We start from the raw sequence: 23,185 nt of genomic DNA on the forward strand, positions 1-23,185 counted from the left end.
TCCCCAGGCCATCTGCGAGTTGTGGCGCCTGCCTAGGATGTGGTGGGGTTTGACAGTGGGCCCTGTTAAACCTCTATAAAAAGCTGCATGAATCCGCAAGTAGGCCCCACCAAAGCGACCGTGTGCCGCTCAAAGCGCACAAGCCCAAGTCCTGGTGTTAGGTGGGACGCTAAACAGCCCTGACACGACAGCCCTCCGACGAGACAGGAGGTTTGCGCAGGCCCAATAAGCCGCCTTTAAAAACAACTATCACGAACGACATAGAAGATAATACGACTCTATACAATCGGCAACGACCTAGGCGACGAATAAAGGATCACGATTGGAAGCTTGGAACATGGAACTGCAAGTCGCTAGGCTTCGCAGGTTGCGACAGGATAATCTACGATGAATTACATCCCCGCAACTTCGATGTCGTAGCGCTGCAGGAAATCTGCTGGACAGGACAGAAAGTGTGGAAAAGCGGGCATCGAGCGGCTACCTTCTACCAAAGGTGTGGCACCACCAACGAGCTGGGAACCGGCTTCATAGTGCTGGGAAAGATGCTCCAACGCGTGATTGGGTGGCAGCCAATCAACGCAAGGATGTGCAAGCTGAGGATAAAACGCCGTTTCTTCAACTATAGCATCATCAACGTGCACTGCCCACACGAAGGGAGATCCGACGACGAGAAAGAAGCGTTCTATGCGCAGCTGGAGCAGACATACGATGGATGCCCACTGCGGGACGTCAAAATCGTCATCGGTGACATGAACGCTCAGGTAGGAAGAGAGGAAATGTTTGGACTGGTCATCGGACCGGATAGTCTGCATACCGTATCGAACGACAACGGCCAACGATGCATAAACTTTGCAGCCTCCCGCGGAATGGTAGTCCGAAGCACTTTCTTCCCCCGTAAGAATATCCACAAGGCCACATGGAAATCACCTAATCAAGTAACGGAAAACCAAATCGACCACGTTCTAATCGACGGTAAATTCTTCTCCGACATCACGAACGTACGCACTTACCGCAGTGCGAATATCGAATCCGACCACTACCTCGTCGCAGTATGTCTGCGCTCAAAACTCTCGACGGTGTACAACACGCGTCGGAGTCATCCGCCGCGGCTTAACATTGGGCGGCTACAAGACGGTAGACTAGCCCAAGACTACGCGCAGCAGCTGGAAGTGGCACTCCCAACGGAAGAGCAGCTAGGCGCAGCATCTCTTGAAGATGGCTGGAGAGATATTCGATCCGCCATTGGAAACACCGCAACCGCTGCACTAGGCACGGTGGCTCCGGATCAGAGAAACGACTGGTATGACGGCGAATGTGAGCAGTTAGTTGAGGAGAAGAATGCAGCATGGGCGAGATTGCTGCAACACCGCACGAGGGCGAACGAGGCACGATACAAACGTGCGCGGAACAGACAAAACTCGATTTTCCGGAGGAAAAAGCGCCAGCAGGAAGATCGAGACGGTGAAGAGACGGAGGAACTGTACCGCGCTAATAACGCACGAAAGTTCTATGAGAAGTTGAACCGTTCACGTAAGGGCCACGTGCCACAGCCCGATATGTGTAAGGACATAAACAGGAACCTTCTTACGAACGAGCGTGAGGTGATCCAAAGGTGGCGGCAGCACTACGAAGAGCACCTTAATGGCGATATGGCAGACAACGGTGGCGGGATGGTAATGAACCCAGGAGCACGCGGATAAACTGATACGGTTGATCAAGGCGACGATGGATCGGGTGATGTGCGTAGTTCGAGTTTCAGGGGCATTCTCGACGGCAAGGTGATGGTCTTTCGTGTCTGCTATTCAACATCGCTTTGGAGGGAGTAATACGAAGGGCAGGGATTGACACGAGTGGTACGATTTTCACGAAGTCCGTCCAGTTATTTGGTTTCGCCGACGACATTGATATCATGGCACGTAACTTTGAGAGGATGGAGGAAGCCTACATCAGACTGAAAAGCGAAGCTAAACGGATTGGACTAGTCATCAACACGTCGAAGACGAAGTACATGATAGGAAGAGGCTCAAGAGAGGTCAATGTGAGCCACCCACCACGAGTTTCTATCGGTGGTGACGAAATCGAGGTGGTTGAAGAATTCGTGTACTTGGGCCCACTGGTGACCGCCGATAACGATACCAGCAGAGAAATTCGGAGACGCATAGTGGCTGGAAATCGTACGTACTTTGGACTCCGCAAGACGCTTCGATCGAATAGAGTTCGCCGCCGTACCAAACTGACTATCTACAAAACGCTTATAAGACCGGTAGTTCTCTACGGACACGAGACCTGGACTATGCTCGTGGAGGACCAACGCGCACTGGGAGTTTTCGAAAGGAAAGTGTTGCGTACCATCTATGGTGGGTTGCAGATGGCGGACGGTACGTGGAGGAGGCGAATGAACCACGAGTTGCATCAGCTGTTGGGAGAACCATCCATCGTTCACACCACACCGCGAAAATCGGAAGACTGCGGTGGGCCGGGCACGTAGCCAGAATGTCGGACAGTAATCCGGTGAAAATGGTTCTCGACAACGATCCGACGGGAACAAGAAGGCGAGGTGCACAGCGGGCAAGGTGGATCGATCAGGTGGAGGACGACTTGCGGACCCTCCGCAGACTGCGTGGTTGGCGAAGTGCAGTCATGAACCGAGCTGATTGGAGAAGCCTTTTATGTGCAGCACAGGCCACTCCGGCCTTAGTCTGATGATAAATAAATAAATAAAGCTTTCCGTGCTCATATTGAGTGTGCGATCGGAAACTGTACCATAAAAATCGAATTGAAATCCTGGGAAGCACAAAGGTTGATGATCAACTGGTTGGTTGCCGAAAAGTGTGCTCAATCAAAGAGATTAATAATTCCCAATGCTAAAGTAAAGTAACCGAAAATCTCTTGGAGCTCAGCAAGTGAGCTCTTTGCACCTTTACTGGCCTAATAACCGGACACTGCCTGAGCAGATATCACTTGAAAAGTATTGGACAGATTCAGAATGATATCTGTCGTTTCTGTAACATGGAACGTGAAACCTTGGAACATCAGCTTTGCAGTTGTGATGCATTGTACAAGGGTTGTGCACAGACAGTGTACAGAACCCGGAATGTCACTGAGAAAGCTGGTAGAAAACTGTCACACCACAGAATAAATCTTATACTGAGGGTAAAAGCGAATAGGCTCATAACCATTATCAGGCGTGTTTGGTAAAAGCAAAGGAAATAGATTTCAGAGCAGGATGTGGCCAAAAGTTGGCACGTCTAAGTCAAATATTGATTTTGCTATAAAATGTTAGTGTAATCAAACCCTTTAAGAAGCAGACGAAGCCAAAAAGCAGTCCGAAACAAAAAAAAAAACTTCTGTCGAGCCCAACGCACAAAAACTGTGCAATACGATGTTTGCTTGGCATGTTGGAATCCAAATTGTAAAATCATGTAGGTAATATAGGGTAATATAATAAATATACTTATAATAAAAATCGATTATAAATATACTTATAATAAAAATCCACGGTATTATACGGTGCAACCAGGAGAGAACATAATATTCAAATGTTGGTCTAACTTATCTCGGTTTATTGTCTCATTCTTTGACTTCTATAAGGGCAGTTTTCCCAAAGAACACATGTTTTTGAAGTTTAAAATACTCAAATTCATGAAGCTACTTCGGTTCGATTATTGACAAACATCGCATGATTCATCAAGACGTGGACTGACATAGTCTGCTTACTGCTCCATCGGTTGGATGTGTTTCGATTCTCACTGCGAAATGCTTGTCTGCAAAAACATCATGATTAGCCTTGTTTGTATCAACGTTTACCGCTGTCAGTATTTTATCGCTCATAAAAAATCTACACCGTTTATTTTTTTTTCAATATATCTATCAGCTAAGGGTATTAAAACGGATATTGGTGTTAAAATCACTTAGTATGGAGTAATAAAAAGGATATTAAGGAGAGACCCACGGACCGCAATGTAATTTAGAATACCCTCAGCTGGTAGATAGGGGAAAAGTGAGTAAAACCGACACCTTAAGCAACTTTACAGGTCCCCAATCTATGAACCAATTTTCCGGACTAGAAATTTCATAAAAGCATACTCTGGTTCTTCATGCATCAGTCCATGAGGTCTCAGGACAATATTTCTTGATAGAATTTGATTTATGATGAAAACGCGAACAGTCCATCTTCCAGCCCAAACAGCTGGGGTGCGGGTAAGATCGACACCCCATGAGGGTAAAACCGACACATCAAGTCGTTATGAATTGGACATCAGAACAATTCTAAATGATGTTACAGCATAATTGAAAATGTTTAACAACATTCATTTTGATATTTATGTAATCAACTAGTCGACCCGGCAGACGTTGTCCTGCATAGTAGGTCAAAATTTGCGTTTTGAACTGCCCATGCGAAATTCCCATACAAATCTATATTTTAGTTTTTCACGATTTACGAGTTATGCGATAGAGTTATGCGGATACGAACACAGACCATTTCATTTTTATTATATAGATTCATGTCTAGTAGGGTGCGGCTTATTTTTCGAATGTTTCCGAAACCTGGAATTCGTGTGCTTAAACGCTTTTTTATGGCAAAAAAAAAGAAGCCTCAGTATTTCAGACCAAAATATTGAAGTTTAGAGGTCGCGCAAAAAAAGCCCTAAAGGTGATTTTTTGACCATCAAGTTTAGACTTTCATAAAAATAATCATAACTTTGGCAATTTTCATCCGATTTACAATCTATTGTAATTAATCTCTTCAGTATTAAATTTATGAAAACTTTGTGAAACATCATATTTCTTGAAATCAGCTTCAAATGATGGTAATATGCAGATTTTGATAAAAATTTCATCTTTTTTAGGGAAAATCAGTTTTACAAACGCTCTAACTTTGTCAAATATCAGCCGAATCCGGATATTTTTATATGAAATCAAAGAGAAATTTGTATTCTAATTTTAGAACAATCTAAGCTTCTAAAAATATTATTTGGCAATGTTTTAGACCAAATACTGCAAACCAATTTTTCTGTTAAACAAAGACGCTCCATAGTAGGCCATAATTTTATTATTTTTATAGCACATTTTAAATTTTATAGTTCATATGAAATTTTACCGTTGTCTTTTAAAACTGGTTTAGCATAGTCAATTTAATAGAAACTGCATTACCTGTAAGAATTTCATCATGTTTTATTGTTTTGACGTATTAACAATGTTATGCCATAATGAAAAACTGTTTAGAATGAGAGCTTACCCTCAGTATAAGTTACCGTTCTTCAATCAGTTAAAAATTAGTAGAACTGTTTACTATTTTCAAGTATTCCAGATTCAAAGTGTCACCCCTCCATTTTAATGGGCAGCTTGAAAGAAATCTCGCGAACAATTTTTAGCCAATTCCATGAAGTTTTAAAGGTGCATTAAATGAGATTGGTTTTTTAGACTTTCAAGTTCTTCGAATACCTACATGTTTCAGCGGTTACATTTACATTATAAAATGAGGATAACTCATTATTAACGGTCTACGCACCACAATCAATCTTATATTGATAGAATTCTTCCTATAAAATAAATGTCAAAATTACTTTTTCAAACGGAGAACATTCTTAACAAACCGTTTATCATACAGTCCGGTCTATTAAAAACGTAGTCACTATGATCAAAACATTGCTGAACTACATTGCAGTTCAGTAAACATTTTTGATTAAGGTACAACTATTATGAATCTACTGTCCTTTGATTTCATATAAAAATATCCGGATTCGGCAGATATTTGACAAAGTTAGAACGTTTGTAACACTGATTTTCCTTAAAAAAGATGAATTTTTTATCAAAATTTGCATATTACCAACATTTGGAGCTAATTTCAAGGAATATGATGTTCCACAAAGCTTTCATAAATTTATTACTGAAGAGATTAATTACAATAGATTGTAAATCGGATGAAAATTGCCAATGTTATGATTATTTTTATGAAAGTCTAAACTTGATGGTCAAAAAATCACCTTAAAGGCCTTTGTGCGACCTCTAAACTTCAATATTTTGGCCAGCAATGCTGAGGCTACTCTTTTTTTGGCATAAAAAAACGTTTGGGCACACGAATTCCAGGTTTCGGAAACATTCGAAAAATAAGCCGCACCCTAATGTCACATCCATAAACGATGGATGAACAAAATTTTATATATTTAAGATTATCACCACATATCATATTTTATTTAGATTCTTTAGTGAGTCGGGTGAAAAATATATAGAGTACTAGCGGAACCGGCAAACTTCGTCTTGCCCAAAATTGATTGATTGCATGGTTACCAGCATTCACCATTCTACTTTTACCACAATTTTTGATCAAACATTTCCAATTGATAACATATGAAGACGAATTTGGAATTATACGTTACACTTCTCAATATATTTATTTAGTTTAGATTGATGCTACATTTTTTTATTACTTAAATTCAGTTTAATTTAATGCCGCTTGATACACTTAATTTTTTGTTTCATTGTCCGCACGCGTACACAAACTACGTTGAAGGTCTGCCTACGCGTGGACATGCCACATACTGTTGCCCATGAGATAAACATGGGGAATCAAGGTTTAATCCACATACTTCCAATGTTTGGCCTTGCGCTTTGTTGATGGTCATTGCGAACGCTAAGCGAATTGGAAATTGAATACGTTTGAACTCAAACGGCAAATCAGTTCGAATTATCGGGATTCTCGGGATTAGCACTTTTTCACCTTTAAATTTTCCTTTGAGCAACGTTGCTTGAATGACATTATTCTTGAGTTGATTCACGACCAACCTTGTTCCGTTGCACATTTTTGGTTGATTCAGATTTTGTAGCACCATTATGATAAATCCAACTTTAAGCTGCAAATTGTGCGGTGGTAATCCAGGCAAATCCAAAGAGTTTAAGAACTCCGTTGGATAGTGGGTTGCTTCGTCCAAATTAGTCACAACATCAAAGAATCCACTTCATTATTTTTCGCTGCAAGAATTGCACGTACATTCAACCAATCGTGGTTTGAAATATTCTGGTCGATGTTAGGAAACACTTTTGAAATAAGCTCCTCTTTCGTTGATGCGAACTGGCAAAAGTTTGGTAGAAAAGATATCAATCCAGTGGCAGTGTCAACCGGTATCGATCCATTCCCAATCGCCAACAATTGGTTCGAAAATAGTTCGGCATAAGGATCATCTTGTAACGGTACTCGCATATTCGTTGTCAACCGCAATTTTGTTACATAACGCCACAAATACGAAAGCTTCAGGCAAGCATTGATTTCATCGGCAGCCGTTGACCGGAGAATGACAGGGAGTGTTTGACGAAAATCACCCGCCAGCAGAATCATTGCGCCTCCAAAAGGTCTTGAATTATCACGCAGATCTGTCACTGTGCGATCAAGTGCCTCCAGTGCTCGTTTGTGTGCAATAGTGCATTCGTCCCAGATAAAAAATTTACATCTTTGTAACACCTTGGCCATCACAGAAATTTTTGAAATGTTACACGTCGGTTCTTCAGTCACTTGAAGATTTAACGGTAGCTTAAACGCAGAATAAGCCGTTCGACCTCCTTCTAGCAAAGTGGCTGAAATTCCTGAAGACGCAACCGTCAGCGCAATTTCTACTCTTGAACGGACTGAAGCTAACAGTGAAGATATGAGGAACGTTTTTCCAGTTCCTCCAGGCGCATCGAGGCAGCCCTTACTTAGCACCGTTCAATGTGGAAAAACGATCCATAAAAAAATGAAAAACAATCCATAAATAACATCTGAATGTTCCATAAAACGCTACCATGAATCCATAAAATAGTTCGAGAGATTCCATAAAGAATATTTTTATGATCCATAAAACTTTGAAAAATGATTCATAAAAACTATAAATTGATCCATAAAATTTCAAATTTGCGCAATTTTCCTGATGATGATCCATAATTTCAGCCATATGATCCATAATTTTGGTCATATGATCCATAATTTTGATAATGTGATCCATAATGCTTGGAAAGAAGGCCAATGAAACTATATTAATTGATCCACACATTTTATAAAATCTATGGATTATTTATCAAAATTTTGGGATCATATCACCAAAACTATGGATCATTTGAACAAAGTTATGGATCAAATGGCCAGAATTATGAATCATATGACTAAAATTATAAATCATATTACTGAAATTATGGATCATCATCACGATAAAAAAATGCGCAAATTTGAAGTTTTTTGGATCAAAATATAGTTTTTTATGGATCATTTTCCAAAGATTTATGGATCATTTGTCATATTTTCATGGGAAAATAGCAAGAATTGTGCTGGCATACCATGTACTCCCCTCTCGAAAACAATTAAATTTTAAAATGAATAAAAAATTGTTGTTTTTTTTTCATAGTCTTCTCACAACATAAGGTTGAGCCATGTCCGTGTGAGAGCAATTCTATTCGAAATGGTTTAATACATAGATAATAATAAGACTAAATTAAATACTCCCCCTAAACAATTAGAAAATTCCCATGAGAAAATAGAAAATTGCCAATAAAGAAATCAGGGTATGAGCAATAAATAAATATAAAATTTCCACAAATAAAACAAAATTTCCATAAACAATTAAAAATTTTCCACAAAACAAATGTTCCACGAAAAAAAAATACAAAATTTCCATAAATAAATCAATATTAGCAATAAAAAATAACAAAATTTTCCACAAAATAAATATATTTTTTCCACAACAAAATAAAAATTTTCCACGAAATGATCAATAAAAAACAATAAAAAAAAAAATAAGAAAATTTCCATAAAGAAATATAAAAAAGCAATCAAACTGTGCTTTTTTTCCATAGATGACCGCTTCTTTAAAAGCGTTTAAAATTCATCAGCTATATTGCTTTCTTGTATTTTTTAATGGAAATTTTCTTATTTTTTTATTGCTCTTTATTAATTATTTTGTGGAAAATTTTTTTTTTGGAAAAAAATATTTATTTTGTTGAAAATTTTGTGGGTAATTGTTTATTGCTAATATTGATTTATTTTATGGAAATTTTATATTTTTTTCCGCGGAACATTTTGATTTCTTTATGGAAAATTCTTCTTTTATAATTGCAATTTTTGCTTTTAAAAGTGATAATTTATTTTTGTTTTGTGGAAAGTTCTTAATTGTTTATGGAAATTTTGTTTTATTAGTGGAAATTTTATAATTATTTATTGCTCATACCCTGATTTTTTTATTGGCAATTTCCTAATTGTTTATGGAAAATTTCTAATTTTAAATGGAAATTTTATTTATCTGCCTAATAATAAGATGATTAAAATAAAATAAAAATTCGTGCAAAATACATAATAAACCGATTCATCGATAATGTTGAATTGCGGTTTTAGAAGTTTACCAGTTATATCATAACATTCTTCCTTGTAAAAAGATGAACAAAACGAATATATAACCGTTCGAATCGGTCTACCCATTCCCGATTGATGCGCGGTCGTACAAACACCAACTTTGTTTTATATATATAGATAAGAATGTTAGTAACAAATTTACTAACTATATAAATATTGACCTACATTTGAATTTCACTTATTTACCCCAATATTACCCCCTAGACCTATTGTCACGCCCAATGATGATATGGTATGTAATCAGTCTATGATTAAGTTATATTTCCCGGCGCCTCGTTTTCCAAAAATTGAATTATATTATGTGAATGATGAGTCGAATTCACCCCAACTGATAACATAATAATGATAAGATACATGTGGATGTTTATAATTAGAAAAGTTAACTATTTTTTCACAACATACACAAAATGATGTTCAATTATGGATCAATGATGGATTAAATATTTAAATCAACAAATTATTGTCGAAAAAGCTTATACACCGATGCAGTGGCGTAGCCACGGGGGTGGTTTTGGGTATAAAACCCCCCCCAAAGACAAAATTTTTGGAAGAAAGTTTTTTTTTCGAAAAAAAAAATGTTCAGAAAACCCCCCCCAGACCAATTTTCTGGCTACGCCACTGCACCGATGCCAACATTTTACATAACTCATCTCCTCAATGGTGATCAATGCTAATTTTCTGTTTATTATTACTCTTACACGTCTCCGCTAGTTACAAAATGACTAGAAATACAAGAAATCAAACGTTTATTCAAAGTGTGTCGAAATTCTGTCCGAGTATCACTTGAAATCAGAGATTTGAAGTGGTGTCGGTTTTACCCACAATTCCCCTATATTTATAAGCTTCCCTCCAACTTTGTATGATAATAGTTCATTTATATTGTGTGTGGAACAAATTAAGGAGAAAAACGCCAAAAATGCTGGAGATCACTGGGTTAGATGCGCTCCTTCAATTACAGCAACTTCAACCAAGTTCATATGCTATTAGTATATAACTATGCTACATTATTATGTTATAATTACCAGCGAGTAACATTGAAAAGTTGCCGAACGATCCACCGGTGGACCGATTCAAGTAATCGGGCGAACTTTTTATGTCGATCATAATGCGGCTTGTGTCGTCGAGACTGTTTTCTCGTGGCTTTCCAGTTTTCAAACGAATTTTGAAAGCTTTCTCGTCAAACCGTGCCGTTTCTAAGCCGCCGCTGCCGCCGTCGTATCTGTCCGACGCACCGTCGCTTCTTTCAAACTTCGCCAACACTGTAGCCCCGTCGCGCACTGATCTATATCACTAGTTCCGTATGGCACGCTGCAAGCCAGGACATTGTACAATATTCTCTATTTTTTGTCCCCACTCTCTCGCTTCAAAGTACTTCCGACGTGTTTCACTTTCACTTGCCGAGAGCGCGACAACCACGGTCAAATCGATCAATAGCTTTGACCCGCGCGCGCGTTTCTTCCGAGAGGAAAAACAATCAAAATTATTCACTCCTTTGCTACGTCCCTTGTTCCAACGCCAAGAAGCTGTCACACTGCTTTATTCACGACACAACTGTTGACAAAAACGCGTGGAATACAATCAATTTTGTTGGTAATTTTTCTTCACTCACTCGTCCTTTCTGTTGCTGCTCCCAAAGGTCTCTTGATATTGTTAGAGCACCGGTTGATAGCAGTCATGAAAATACCTCCACACAAGCACGTCCTTGCGTCGCTTCCCGTTGAGGGCTCCCTTGGGTCCTTCGGTTTGGCTGGATGGTGGCCACACAAAAAACTGGAAAGAATTATTTATTTAGGGGGCTACCGTCCGTCCGTTCGTGTCTTCTGGTTGACTCAGTTCCGAAAACAATAGACCGCAGCCATCGGTGGTGTCGCTTCTGTGTGCGGTCGGTAGCAATGGCAATGGTGACAAAAAAGGTCACGAAAAGTGTGTGTATCGGAAGAGGAAAAGGAACGGGAAAAGTGACGATCGGAACCGGTTAACGTTACCGGACACCTCTATTTCCGGGCACTGTTATTCATCCACACTGAGCCAACAACACAACACAAATCTCGCTTTCTGTCTCACTCTCGGAGGGCCTCCTGGGTGGGGGGTTTGGCCTCAACAGACGACCTGTTCCGTTCCTGTTGCAATGGTGCCGTGCCGTAATGCGATAATGTCTGTATTGGTGCTCCAACAGGGTACGTGGCGTCTGCGGTGAACTGGGAGGACCACACAGACACACTCAGTGCTCGCCACAGGAATGATAGCGCGACTACACGTACATCCGGGGTCTTTTCACCGCACACTGCACCAGCTGTTTCTGGTTGCACAATAGGAAGCGGTACCACTACAAGCCTTCCTCAGTCGGACAAAAGGCGGCTTCTACGGGTGTAGATTTTTTTTCCAGTGAATCCTTTTTTCTCTCCCGCTGGTCAGTGGCAAGCAAGAGCCACGATATCGTTTCTACATTTGCATAAAAACCAGTTGAGCGTGAATTCCAACTTTTGAGCTATATCCGGTGATTGAAAAACTATTAAACCGTATCCGGGGAACACGATTCTTTCCGTCCGGGAAAACAACCGTGGTTTTGCAAGCGTTATGTAACTATCTTTCTAAACAATGGTAGAAAATATTGCTGTCGTCGATAACCCGATCTATCCGAAACTTCCCGGTTGTCTTTCGGTGTGTTTTCAGATGGAAATTTGAGCGAGCTCTGCTAGGGCCGTTCGGTTCCGTTCCGACGATGTGAATGCGGCGTGCCGTAACGCGCGGAGACAACTGAATGCGTTCGTTCCATGTGTGTGATAAAACAAAAATCCTTATCCGCCGTTTCCCTTCGGGCGCGTTCAGCGCAATAATCGACAATCGACAATCTCGGAACGGCAGCGGAGGTACTCGAGAAAACAAAAACAACACACATCGACACCCTAAAAGGACCGAGACACCCACCCCCTGGCAGGACAGGGAAACTATTCGCCTCACGTTTTAATTTATGTGCGCTACCGCTCCTGCTGAAGGGTATTGCCATCACATGAAAAGTTAGTTGTCTCAATTGAAATTTAATTGTTTGCTTTTTGTAAGTTTGTTGTTCACTTTTAGATTCATTTTTATTTACACGTAACTTATGTAAAGAATGCGATACAATAGTGATATTGCCACCAACAAATTCTATGTTTTTCTGTTGATTACCAAGAGCTCTACTTATTAATTTCCATGAAGTGGATATATTTGCTACCTATTACACCCCAGATGAATTTGAGCCATAAAAAAATTGAAATGTCAATTTGAGAACATTTTTTTTTTACGAACAGATCGCAAGTTTCGAGTGGAAGAAGGGCTTTCAGTAATCCTTAAAAAACGACAACGATATATTTTTTCCTGTTGGTATTAATTATTTTGAATCTCCTGTGTAAGATTATGACGAGATTAGCGGGGAAAAGGGTTTGCCTTTCTGTATACAGTAATATCCCGATTTTATCACCCCCCTGGTGAATTTTGGGGTGATAAAACAGGGTATGTGACAAAATTGGAAAAAAAAATATTTTCATTTTTTTTATTCATTCCACAAATATGAATCATTTTATGCCTTGGAAAGGCCAAATGCGTGAACGGTACCCATTTTTTCTTGTCGAAATTGCTTACAGAATATTTCCCAGGTACTCAGAAGTCGTTCGTAATAAACTACAGGCGGTGAAAGTTATTTCATGAAAATCAATGTTGTTTTTGGTATTATTTACGAAAATAAAAAGAATGACAAAATTTTTTGGGGTGACAAAATCGGGTCGAAAACGTGACAAAATCGGGACGTGATAAAATCGGGTCGAAAACGTGATAAAATCGGGGGTAGACAAAATCGGGGGTAGACAAAATCGGGGAGTGACAAAATCGGGTCAACACTGTATTTGGTTTTTGGATTTTTGACGAAATTGTGTTTTTTTTTATCAAAAGTCAAAAAAAATTTGTGGTTGGTGTTCAAGTTGGTGCTTCGGTCGTTCGTGTGTGATGTTATTGGTCGAATAAATTGAGTGTTCGCGCCGCTGTTGGTAGAACATGGTGGATGCTTGACTAAACGAGAAGTGGAGATAATGTTGGTCAAACTGCTTGACCGGTGTGTAAGGTGCATTATGTTCGCCCTGCTTAAGCTACTGACTTCAAGCATTCATGGCTTGGCTATGACCAATTGAAGCTTGTGAATGAGTATTGGTTGGTATCAGGGATTGAACTTATCATTTCATTATCATTTAGTATTCAGCCAATAACTCTTTCCAGAGGCGGAATTCCGAAAAGTATTGTATGGCGGACTTCTAGCGCTATTTGCCCTCTAGAACGTTGTCTCCCGAGCAGCACACTTGTCACATATCAATCACTGTGACTCATATGGGACCAAATTCAGTCACATTGGACTTGCAACCAAATCGATCTGAATTATGCTACTAGAGAAGGGTACAATGCTCTATGTCTAATATTTACAACGTGAAACGCTAGTATCATTTAATATACTAAATAATAATAATACTTAAGTGATACTAGCGTTTCACGCTGTAAATATTAGACATAGAGCATTGTACCCTTGACAAAGTTGTAGAGTGCAAATAGCGCTAGAAGTCCGCTATACAACATTTTCCGGAATTTCGCCTCTGGAATGAGTTATTGGCTGAATTCTGAATGATAATGAAATGATAAGTTCAATCCCTGGTTGGTATTAACTGTTTTAAGTCAAAATAGCCTATGTCGAGATTTTTTGCGCCAATTTCCGTTATACCGTTTAATACCGGATTGTTTTGTTTTTATTATTTTACATGCAATTTTTTTACTTCCAAAAATGTTGAGAACGAAACAAAAAATACAACACTTTATTAGAAACGATCGTTTTGAACTTTTTTCATTCAATATTTTATTATAATGAAGTATTCAACGAGCAAAAAGCATTTAAGGTGTGTAACAGCTAAGCGTTACAATTTATACAATTTCAATACAGGAGAAATGCATGTATAGTGATTTTAACACTTTGATGACCAGCACCAGAGGTTGGTTGGGCGGCGCAGAACTCTATTACTCTGGTATGCGTACATAAAATTGATGATACTATCATACACTCACCGATTGTTTTGAACCGGATGACTGATGGGTACCAGAACAATCGATGGTACATGCTGAAAAGTGGAATGTAAGGTTCTCGCGTGTTTACGGGAGGCAGGCTCACAGAGGGCTGAAAATTGTTTTTTTTTTTATAAATGCAAGTTTGGAAGAACTAACTATATTGATAGTCCCGATCACCAGTAGCACTTATTGTAGCTGGTGAACAACCAATATCGGAAAAGTTTTCCGGGTTCGGCTGGTGTGTATTCCAACGGCTCACTGTCAAAGACCTGTAGCAGTAGTCTCTCCGCGATGTTAACTGTGTGAACACACCATCCGCTAACCGCAAAGGACGACCAAAAATCGTATTAAGTGATGAACTCTATGGTACTTTTAGAAAATCACCATGATAGAACATAAACAATCTCGGAATCTCTGGAGGCCAACATATTATCTACGGAGCAGGCTGATCGTGGTTCTGCCAAGTGCCTCGACGCGTGTAATAATAACCGCAATCCTATCGTCCGGCGATTGTTTGCTGCCATTGCAGGTGCCGAATCAAGCTAAAGTGTAGGCTCGACGTTCTCCTGAGTGCCTGTCATCAATAGTCGCCATTCAAGTAACATTTTAAGTTTTATAACGCTCTTGAAAACCATAATTTACTCTAGAAGAGTGTTATAAACCAGCATAAAAACAAAATGTTACTAGGGCATACCACACCCTGCCAACCATCAATCGCCCCAATCGGTTCAGCATCCTTCCGGCGCCCCATCGTCCGCCGGCATTCTATTCCAGGAACTCCGGCATTCCGCCCTCCTGGGGCTTCATTACTTTGCCGGCATTTCATCACCTTGCCGTCAGTTCATCGCTCGGCTGGTCATTCGTCGCCTTTCCGCAAGTTAAACTTCAGCACCCTGTACAGAATCGGGAGTAATTAAAAATGTGTTCAAGCAAATCATCAAATCTCCAGTTACTAGTAAGGTCCGAAAGTCTACCCATAACCTCCAGCTACCTTCAGAACGTCGGCTCCAGGGGCACGTTCACCTCAATTCGGGAGATTTGTGCTACCTTGGTGTCTGAGTACAAAAAGAGGCCTCGCACGTCCACCCCATAAGATGCCGTTGGCAATACGACCAGCAACCGAGAGTTTAGGACTGATTTTCTTCCGGGTTCCGTCGAGTTGTTCCTCAAGGGTAAGAGACCGAACCAAAAACGGTATTAGGTGTAATGGGAACAATTTAAAAAAAAATAGTGTTATAAATTAGAATACAGGGCCCAAATGAATGCTAAACCGGGAAGCACGTTTTACGAGGCTATTTTTCTGAGTCATATAAAAGTAGTTTAAAAATTGTTCACACCGGAACATCCGACCAGCTGGTCACAAAGCAATCTATCAAGGTATTCCGTTTTCACCTGATTGCCCTCTTTATGTATGCATGCCCCATTGGATCCAGAACGGCCGCAACGAACCAAGCGCTATTTGGACCCCCACCTTACTTTATAAACGAAAAATGGTTCAAATTAAAATATGGTTTTACATTCGGTTTTACTAGAGACAACACGGAGTGTACGGCCGTCTTAGGTTGGTTGGTTTAAGTGAAAACATTACTGTTTCCTATTTTTGTATTAGAATTTTTTTTTAAATGTCCTGCTGTTGGTTGTTGTATTAGAAGTTTGGTTGTGAGTCTTCTCAAAAATACCATTTTTTACAAGGGAGAGTGCATTTACGGACAACCCAGCACATGCCAAGTTACCACACGAGACTGTACTGGAGTGTGACTCCTCCAGTCAGGTGACAGGTAATACCGACTAAACTCACCTGCGGCTACGCCACAATTTCCCCAGGAACTGCCTCCTTAATTCTTGGGGATAGGCAGTACGAACTGTACTCACACACAGTCACTCGCACCATTGAGGCTTATTTGGATGCTCACCCTGACGCTCCACTGGCATGGTTTGAGGTGTTTATTTTTTGTTTATAGAGGGATGAAGGCAAATCTGCAAACAACCTGAAATTATCACTCAGGGAGTGGGGTTGGCGACACACTAAACCCACCCAAGTAGCGGAAGGTTACCCTCTCTGCTAATCATCACGGACTTGATGATGTCCAGTGTGGACATCACTTTGTGAATGAGTGAGGATGACTTTTAGAGCATATTTCTTGTCGTGTCGATGAGATATATGAGCCTTGATGGATTCATATGGTGACCTTAGGCGTCACGTTCGGGTCCATCGGTGCATTATTATAGATCGTAACGGAAATCTGCAAACAGACACCTGAAGTGAGAGGATGGGTTCACCAAACTTAACTTCTGCACTAGTCAAATTTCCCTGGCCATCTTAATTCTATCATTAATAAATTGTATCAAAAAATGTGCCTCCTTTAGGAAATTTGTTCAACAATTCATCCCAACGATAGCGTAGATTCCCATCAGACTAGAAAATATCAGTTACGGTGTTTAAAAAGTGTTTTAAAAGGAGACAAACAAATTGTAGAAAACTACCGTGGAATAACATCGTTGTGCGCCAGCACAACGGTTTTTGAGATCATCATCACGCAAGCTCCAGTAGCCTTGCCTTGCGAGCAAAGGCGTAGGATTGCCAATCCGGAGATGGCAAGTTCGATTCTCGGTCCAGTCTAGGATGTTTTCAGGTGGGAAACATGCTCGACACCCTGGGCATAATGTATCCATTGTACTTACCACACAAGATACATACTCATGCAATGGCGGGCAAAGAAAAGCTTTCAATTAATAACTGAGGAAATGCTAGCAGAATAGCAAGTTGGAAAGCAGGCCAAGTTCTAGTTGGAATGTAGAGCCATTGAAGAAGAAGAAGAAGAAGTTCATGCAAGCTACTGTTTGCATGCTGCGAAAACTATATCTCCTTTGATCAACATTATTTCTAGCTCAAAAGATCAGTGTTGTCGAACCTTATGCAATTTTCCTCTTGAAATATTATTGCAGGATCTCAAATCGATGCTTCGATATAATGACCTTTAATCGGCATATTGGACAGTGGATCATAAGATATTCCTCGCGAACTGGATAAGCTGAGATTTTTTTTTTCTAATATCATCGACTGGGTTGAATCCTATCTAACCAACCTTAAGCTGAATGATGAAATTGGTAATGATTTGTCGGATTTCTTCTCAAATAAGCGTGGCGTTTCTCAAGGAAGCAATAAAGGTCCATTGCTGTTTCAAATCTTCGTCAACGAACTTCATCCAACGTTTTCGTTGGAAAATTCCTGGGTGACATAGATTGCGCTGAACATTTTAACATGTATGATCCAAGAGAAGTATCCGTCAACATAGTTTTTTTTTGCAGATTGAACATCAAAATGCGGAATACGACGCGCATTTTTCTTTTGTTTCATAATTTTTATTTTTATTTTACCTTTAAGGTTAGTTTAGGTTGCGGCTAATCGGAAAAAAATCGGGACATATGTCATGCGGAAAACATACTCCCTTTATATCTTACACAGTTCGGGAAGATGCCGGTGGCATGAAGACGTGGCCTGGTGACTTTAGTTCGGCCTAAATAGCAGACCGGTCTGGGGTATCGATGGTAGCTGGAGCTTGAACTGATCCGGCCGTGAGGGCCGACGTGATGCGGAAAGCATTTCGTTTGCTGACTACTGCAGAGTCCTGAGCGTGCCCGGTGACTGTTCCGAAGAAGTTCTGTTTCTCATAAAGTGTAGCCGCCTCGGAGGAGGGGTATTCTCTAGAAAACGAACATTTCTGCTTAACTTCTGAACCCCTTGACCAATTTTCACCAAATTTGGAACATATATTCTGTATTTCAAGGAGTTGATCTTAGTGGAGATAGGAGTTATCGGAAAAGGGAGAAGAGTATTGTTTAGCAATCGAGCAACTTAGTGTAACCTTTGCACTCCGTAACTGATTTCAACTAAATTTGAAACACACATTCTTTATCTTAAGAATACGACGATAGTGGGGTGGAATGATCTTTCTAAAAGGAAGATTTGTGAGGGTGTGGGGGAGGTATACTCTATAGAAACCAAACAATTAAGTTTAAGTTCTGAACCATAGTGGAAATGAAAGCCATTAGAAAAGGAGGTGAGGTAGAGTTTAGTTATCGATCAACTCAGAATAAATCGTGACCATGTATCGCTAGTGATGTACAGATGATTCATCAATCGTTCGGAGTGATATCATTCATCATGCCACATTCTTTCTTGATCATCTGACAAGTTATTAGACTTTTTATGTCACATAGTGATGGGCACTCTCGAAAAATTTGTCGCATTTCTTTTACCAATATCGATTACATATTTTTTATTTCAAAATATGTATTATATGTCCATATTTAGTAATCATTCTTCACTATTGCCACATACATATCACTACAAACATTTCCTCAAAAATGACTTTTTCACGAAAATGATATATCCTTCAAATCACATTTAACCGAATGTGACATTTCTCTGAATATAACCTTGGCCCGAAATAGACTTTTTTACTTTGCTTTTTCCTGAAAATAACATATCCTTGAATATAACATGTCTCTCTCTAATATCTTTTCCTTATTTTAATCAAATGATGAAATACAAGGAATGTAGAACAGCAACATTGCCAATGACAACAACATTGTCCTCTCCTGTGAATATTGGGACAAACTCAACTCGCAACAAGCGTTTGTTTGCATTTAGAGAAATAGTCGGCTTTCGATAATTTTGTTGGTTAAATAAGTATCAGTTATCAATGTTTATATATATATAAACCTATATATATATATATATATATATATATATATATATATATATATATATATATATATATATATATATATATATATATATATATATATATATATATATATATATATATATATATATAAACATAACCATCTGTCGAAATGATTTGTATTTTACTTTTGAAATATACAAGTTATCGCACTTTGAAAAGTTCACAACAGTTAGGGTAAATGTTTCATTTTGGATCCCTAGAGGAAGTGCTTATCGATATCTACTTTATATGTATCAAATGCCACGATTGATATAGGCGGAAATCACACCATTTCATAGATGAAAGGCTCATTTATGAAATAGAAATTTGAAATTGGTATCAAGTGTTGATAAATCGGTTAGAATTGTAACTTTCTGAAATGAAAATATTCTTCGTTTTGATCAGTGCATATTTTGGAATCCTAAATGTACACATTTTGGGCACCCCCAATGAAGTCTCTTCAAAGTAGAACTTCTAATAATTAGAAGAACTTCTAATAAGGGGGCATCCACAAAATACGTCACATTCTTAGGGGGGAGGGGGGGTTCCGAGCAGCGTGACGACTCATACAAAAATTTTAGAGTTTTAATACAAAAAGTGTGACGAAGGATACTTACGTACTTTATGGAACTTCCCTAATTTACCCTGATCAATTGAGCTGAAGCAAAGTCTCCTATTATTTGTTGCAGATAAAATGGAACGCAACATTGTCTTTATCCTCTGCAGACGAGGACAAAGACTTATCGCTATTCTCTTTTGTTGCTTGTTTTTTGCATTTTTCAGCGAAAATTACATTCCTTGATGAAGTACCTATCACACCACAATACCCTGTTGACCAACAGTTTTTTCATCTTCTGATTGTAACAGAATGGTCCTTCACATACAGCTATTATCTAGGCATATGTGATTTTTTTATTCCTGTACACGAGAAACGCAAAAAAGAAATTTCATAATTCTCTTTAGGTGGATTCATTAAATTTTGTTTTCGGGGGAAATGTTTTACAGCAAGGATAATTGAACCGACTCGTCTACACATTATTGGATGAACCGAACCAACGATGGTGCATTATTGTGTGTGTGCGCACCATTAGCGAGAGAGAGGGAGAAAGCGAGCGAACGAAAGGATATCCACGAGAGCGAGAGTTCATCCTGGCGGGAGCACTGTTGTAGATCGGCAATCACATCGCAGGCACAGTGTGCTTTGCACCATGTAAAAGTATAAGTACTCGCGTGAATCAACGAAGGCGGGGCTATAAATTTTCCCTAGCAACCACCAATCGCACCGGTCATGTGGAGAGTCTGTATGTGTGCCCGGATAGCAGCGAGCCGTGCGTCGTGGGAAGAAGGATGGGAGCGTACAGATAATGTGCAGTAGGACTACTTGTGTTACTTCTGGAAACAGCCCCGTGCCGTCGAATGCACGAGGATGCGGTTTGGCGTGAAACTGATGACGACAGGAAGAGTGCAGTGGTTGTGAGTTTTCCGAACTTGGCACGAGCTGAAGAATTGTGCGGAAAAGAGACGGATCCTACAACCACTTCCTTTTTCCTTCCTTTTCCTTTTTCCTTTCACATCAAGGATATTTGTCATTACACACCCTCATCGTCGCCGTTGTCGTCAGCGCTGGCTGTTGGGAGAATTTTTGTCGGACGTGGATATGCGCAACAGCGTGTTTTTATTATTCCCGGGCAGACAGATAGACAGAACAACCCGGCAGCAGTCGACGGGTGGCGTGTGGGAGGCAAAAACTAGGGAAAGTTATATTTCATCTAAAATGCAAGAAATGGTTACTAATTCAATATAGGGTTGGGTGGTTTCGCTGGTCACGCTGCCGTGGCCGTGAAGTCTTAGCCGTGGGGCAGCTTGATGTCGACTGAGGACCGAATCCTTGCAGCGAATAAGTTTTATACGAATCGAAGCTACGGTTTTTTGCGCATTGGAGACAAGTAATAGGCCTGCTTATATTGCTTGAGTTTTCTTCCTGATGGAAAACGAATATAATATTCGGCACACATATATTTATATTATTGGATTTCGGTTGGAAGGCTACTCATAGGGAATAAAATTGAATTTCTTTTTTCAAGTAAGCCCATCTGATCTCAAAATAAAACAGTACATAATTTTAGTAATTTAGTTTTATTAGATTTTTTACAATAATTTTAGCCTGTGATAATGGTATATATAAACAAACATTTTAATATAAAAAAAATAAAAAAAAATAAATTAAGCTTTTAAATTAGAAAAAAAAAAACTCAGCTTATCGTCGCATCCTTAGCACACGCCACCAAGAGAAAGGGGACCCTATTTGCGGCAATGTTAGTTTACAGTATAGATAGTGGAATATATAGATGAGCGAAGATAAATCCTCTGTCTCCAAACGAACTGTCAAACGTGTCTCCAAACAAGCATGACGTCACGATTTCAATGGAAACGTTAAGGGCTGTGACGTCATATGCGCGTGGGCACGGGCAAAAAAATCGACTCAGCCATGCTTTCGCTCATCTATAGATTCTACTATCTATAGGGTAAGACGGTATAATGCGCCCCACCTGGCCAAAACGCCCCCCTTTGATTTCTAGAAAACTATAACTAATTAAGGGTCAAAATTAGTTGGTACCTATAAGTATTTGTAAACTGATATTTAGTATTTATTTATTTCGTCAAACATAATGTAGACTACATTAAAAAACTTATAACTATGTTCTATTGTAACTAATGTTCCTAAAATATTTTCTTAGGCTCATACGAGGCATGGCTAAATCAATTGCTTCACAATACTGATTGTAAACAGACATCATTTGATTCATTGGACTAAATTTTGCATAATTTGTTCGATGATGACAGGTGGCAAACAAGTTTCGATTTCTCAATTGCCGAGTAGGAGTGTAAAAATTTAAACAAGACAATAGTTTGGTGGAATCAATGCGGTGCGAAACAATATCATTCACAAATGAGATCATGGCAAATTCACGACGCTTTTTAATGATTGGATATCTATAAGCATACATCGCGCCTCGTACGACGGAAGTGGAATGTTGTCCACCCTAATTTGCGTAAGGCATATAAAAGGAATTGCTTTTGAATTGATTCTATTCGATCATCATGTGATTTCATATACGGAGACCATACAATGCTACAATATTCTATAATTGATCTGACATACGCAACGTACAAAGTTTTAATTGTATAAGGATCTTGAAAGTTATAACTAAATCTTTTAATAAAACTGAGCATATTTGTTGCTCTATGGATAATAGTGTTGTAGTGGTCAGTAAAGGTTAGCTTAGCATCTAAGATTACACCCAAATCTCTAACCCTTTCACATTTTTGTACTGGTTGATTTCCTAGAGTTACAGTTATCGATGGTGTGCTCCGTTTTCTACTGAAAGTGATCAAATTACATTTCTTGACATTAAGTTGTAGTAAGCTTTTGTTACACCAGTTATCAAATATGCGTATTTCGTTCAAGTAGATGTCATTGTCAACAGTATTTTTGATTTCCATAAATAGTTTCATATCGTCCGCATAAATAAGGATTTTAAGATGCTTAAGAATGAGTGATATATCGTTTACAAACAATATGAATAGAAGAGGTCCTATATGCGAGCCTTGGGGAACTCCAGATGTTACATTGACTGGAAGCGACTGTTTCCCTTCAAATCGTACTATTTGTTGGCGGTCAGTTAAATACGATTTAATCCATTTAAGGAGTCTCATCTCAATTCCCAATTTCTCAAGCTTGAAAATCATCATAGGAATATCGAGTCTATCAAATGCTTTGCTAAAGTCTGTGTAAAGCGCCTCAACATGACTACCTTTGTCCATAGCATTCAATGAGTAATTTACAAATTCTAAAAGATTGGTTGTAGTCGAACGTCCTTTAAAGAACCCGTGTTGTGCATCTGTTATTATATGTTTTATTTGGTTGAACATCCTTCTATTGATGATTGATTCAAAAGTTTAGGAATACATGAAATAATGGCCACTCCACGATAATTTC

General features: G+C 39.3%; 1 protein-coding gene across 3 annotated transcripts in view; it reads right to left on the bottom strand.

Annotated features, from left to right (window-relative positions):
- Nucleotides 1–23,185, bottom strand: part of LOC134211586 (DNA-binding protein D-ETS-3) — a 321,549-nt gene that overhangs the window by 168,226 nt on the left and 130,138 nt on the right. Inside the window, exon 1 of one of the 3 annotated variants that reach the window (XM_062688599.1) lies at nt 10,399–12,183. The exons of the other annotated variants lie outside the window; for them this stretch is intronic. Coding sequence (XP_062544583.1) covers nt 10,399–10,480 — 82 coding nt within the window. The 5' untranslated portion in view covers nt 10,481–12,183. Of the gene's footprint in view, nt 1–10,398; nt 12,184–23,185 lie in introns of those variants that run through there. 3 annotated transcript variants of the gene reach the window in all.

Source organism: Armigeres subalbatus, chromosome 2 (genome assembly GCF_024139115.2).
Source record: "Armigeres subalbatus isolate Guangzhou_Male chromosome 2, GZ_Asu_2, whole genome shotgun sequence".
Taxonomy (NCBI): domain Eukaryota; kingdom Metazoa; phylum Arthropoda; class Insecta; order Diptera; family Culicidae; genus Armigeres; species Armigeres subalbatus.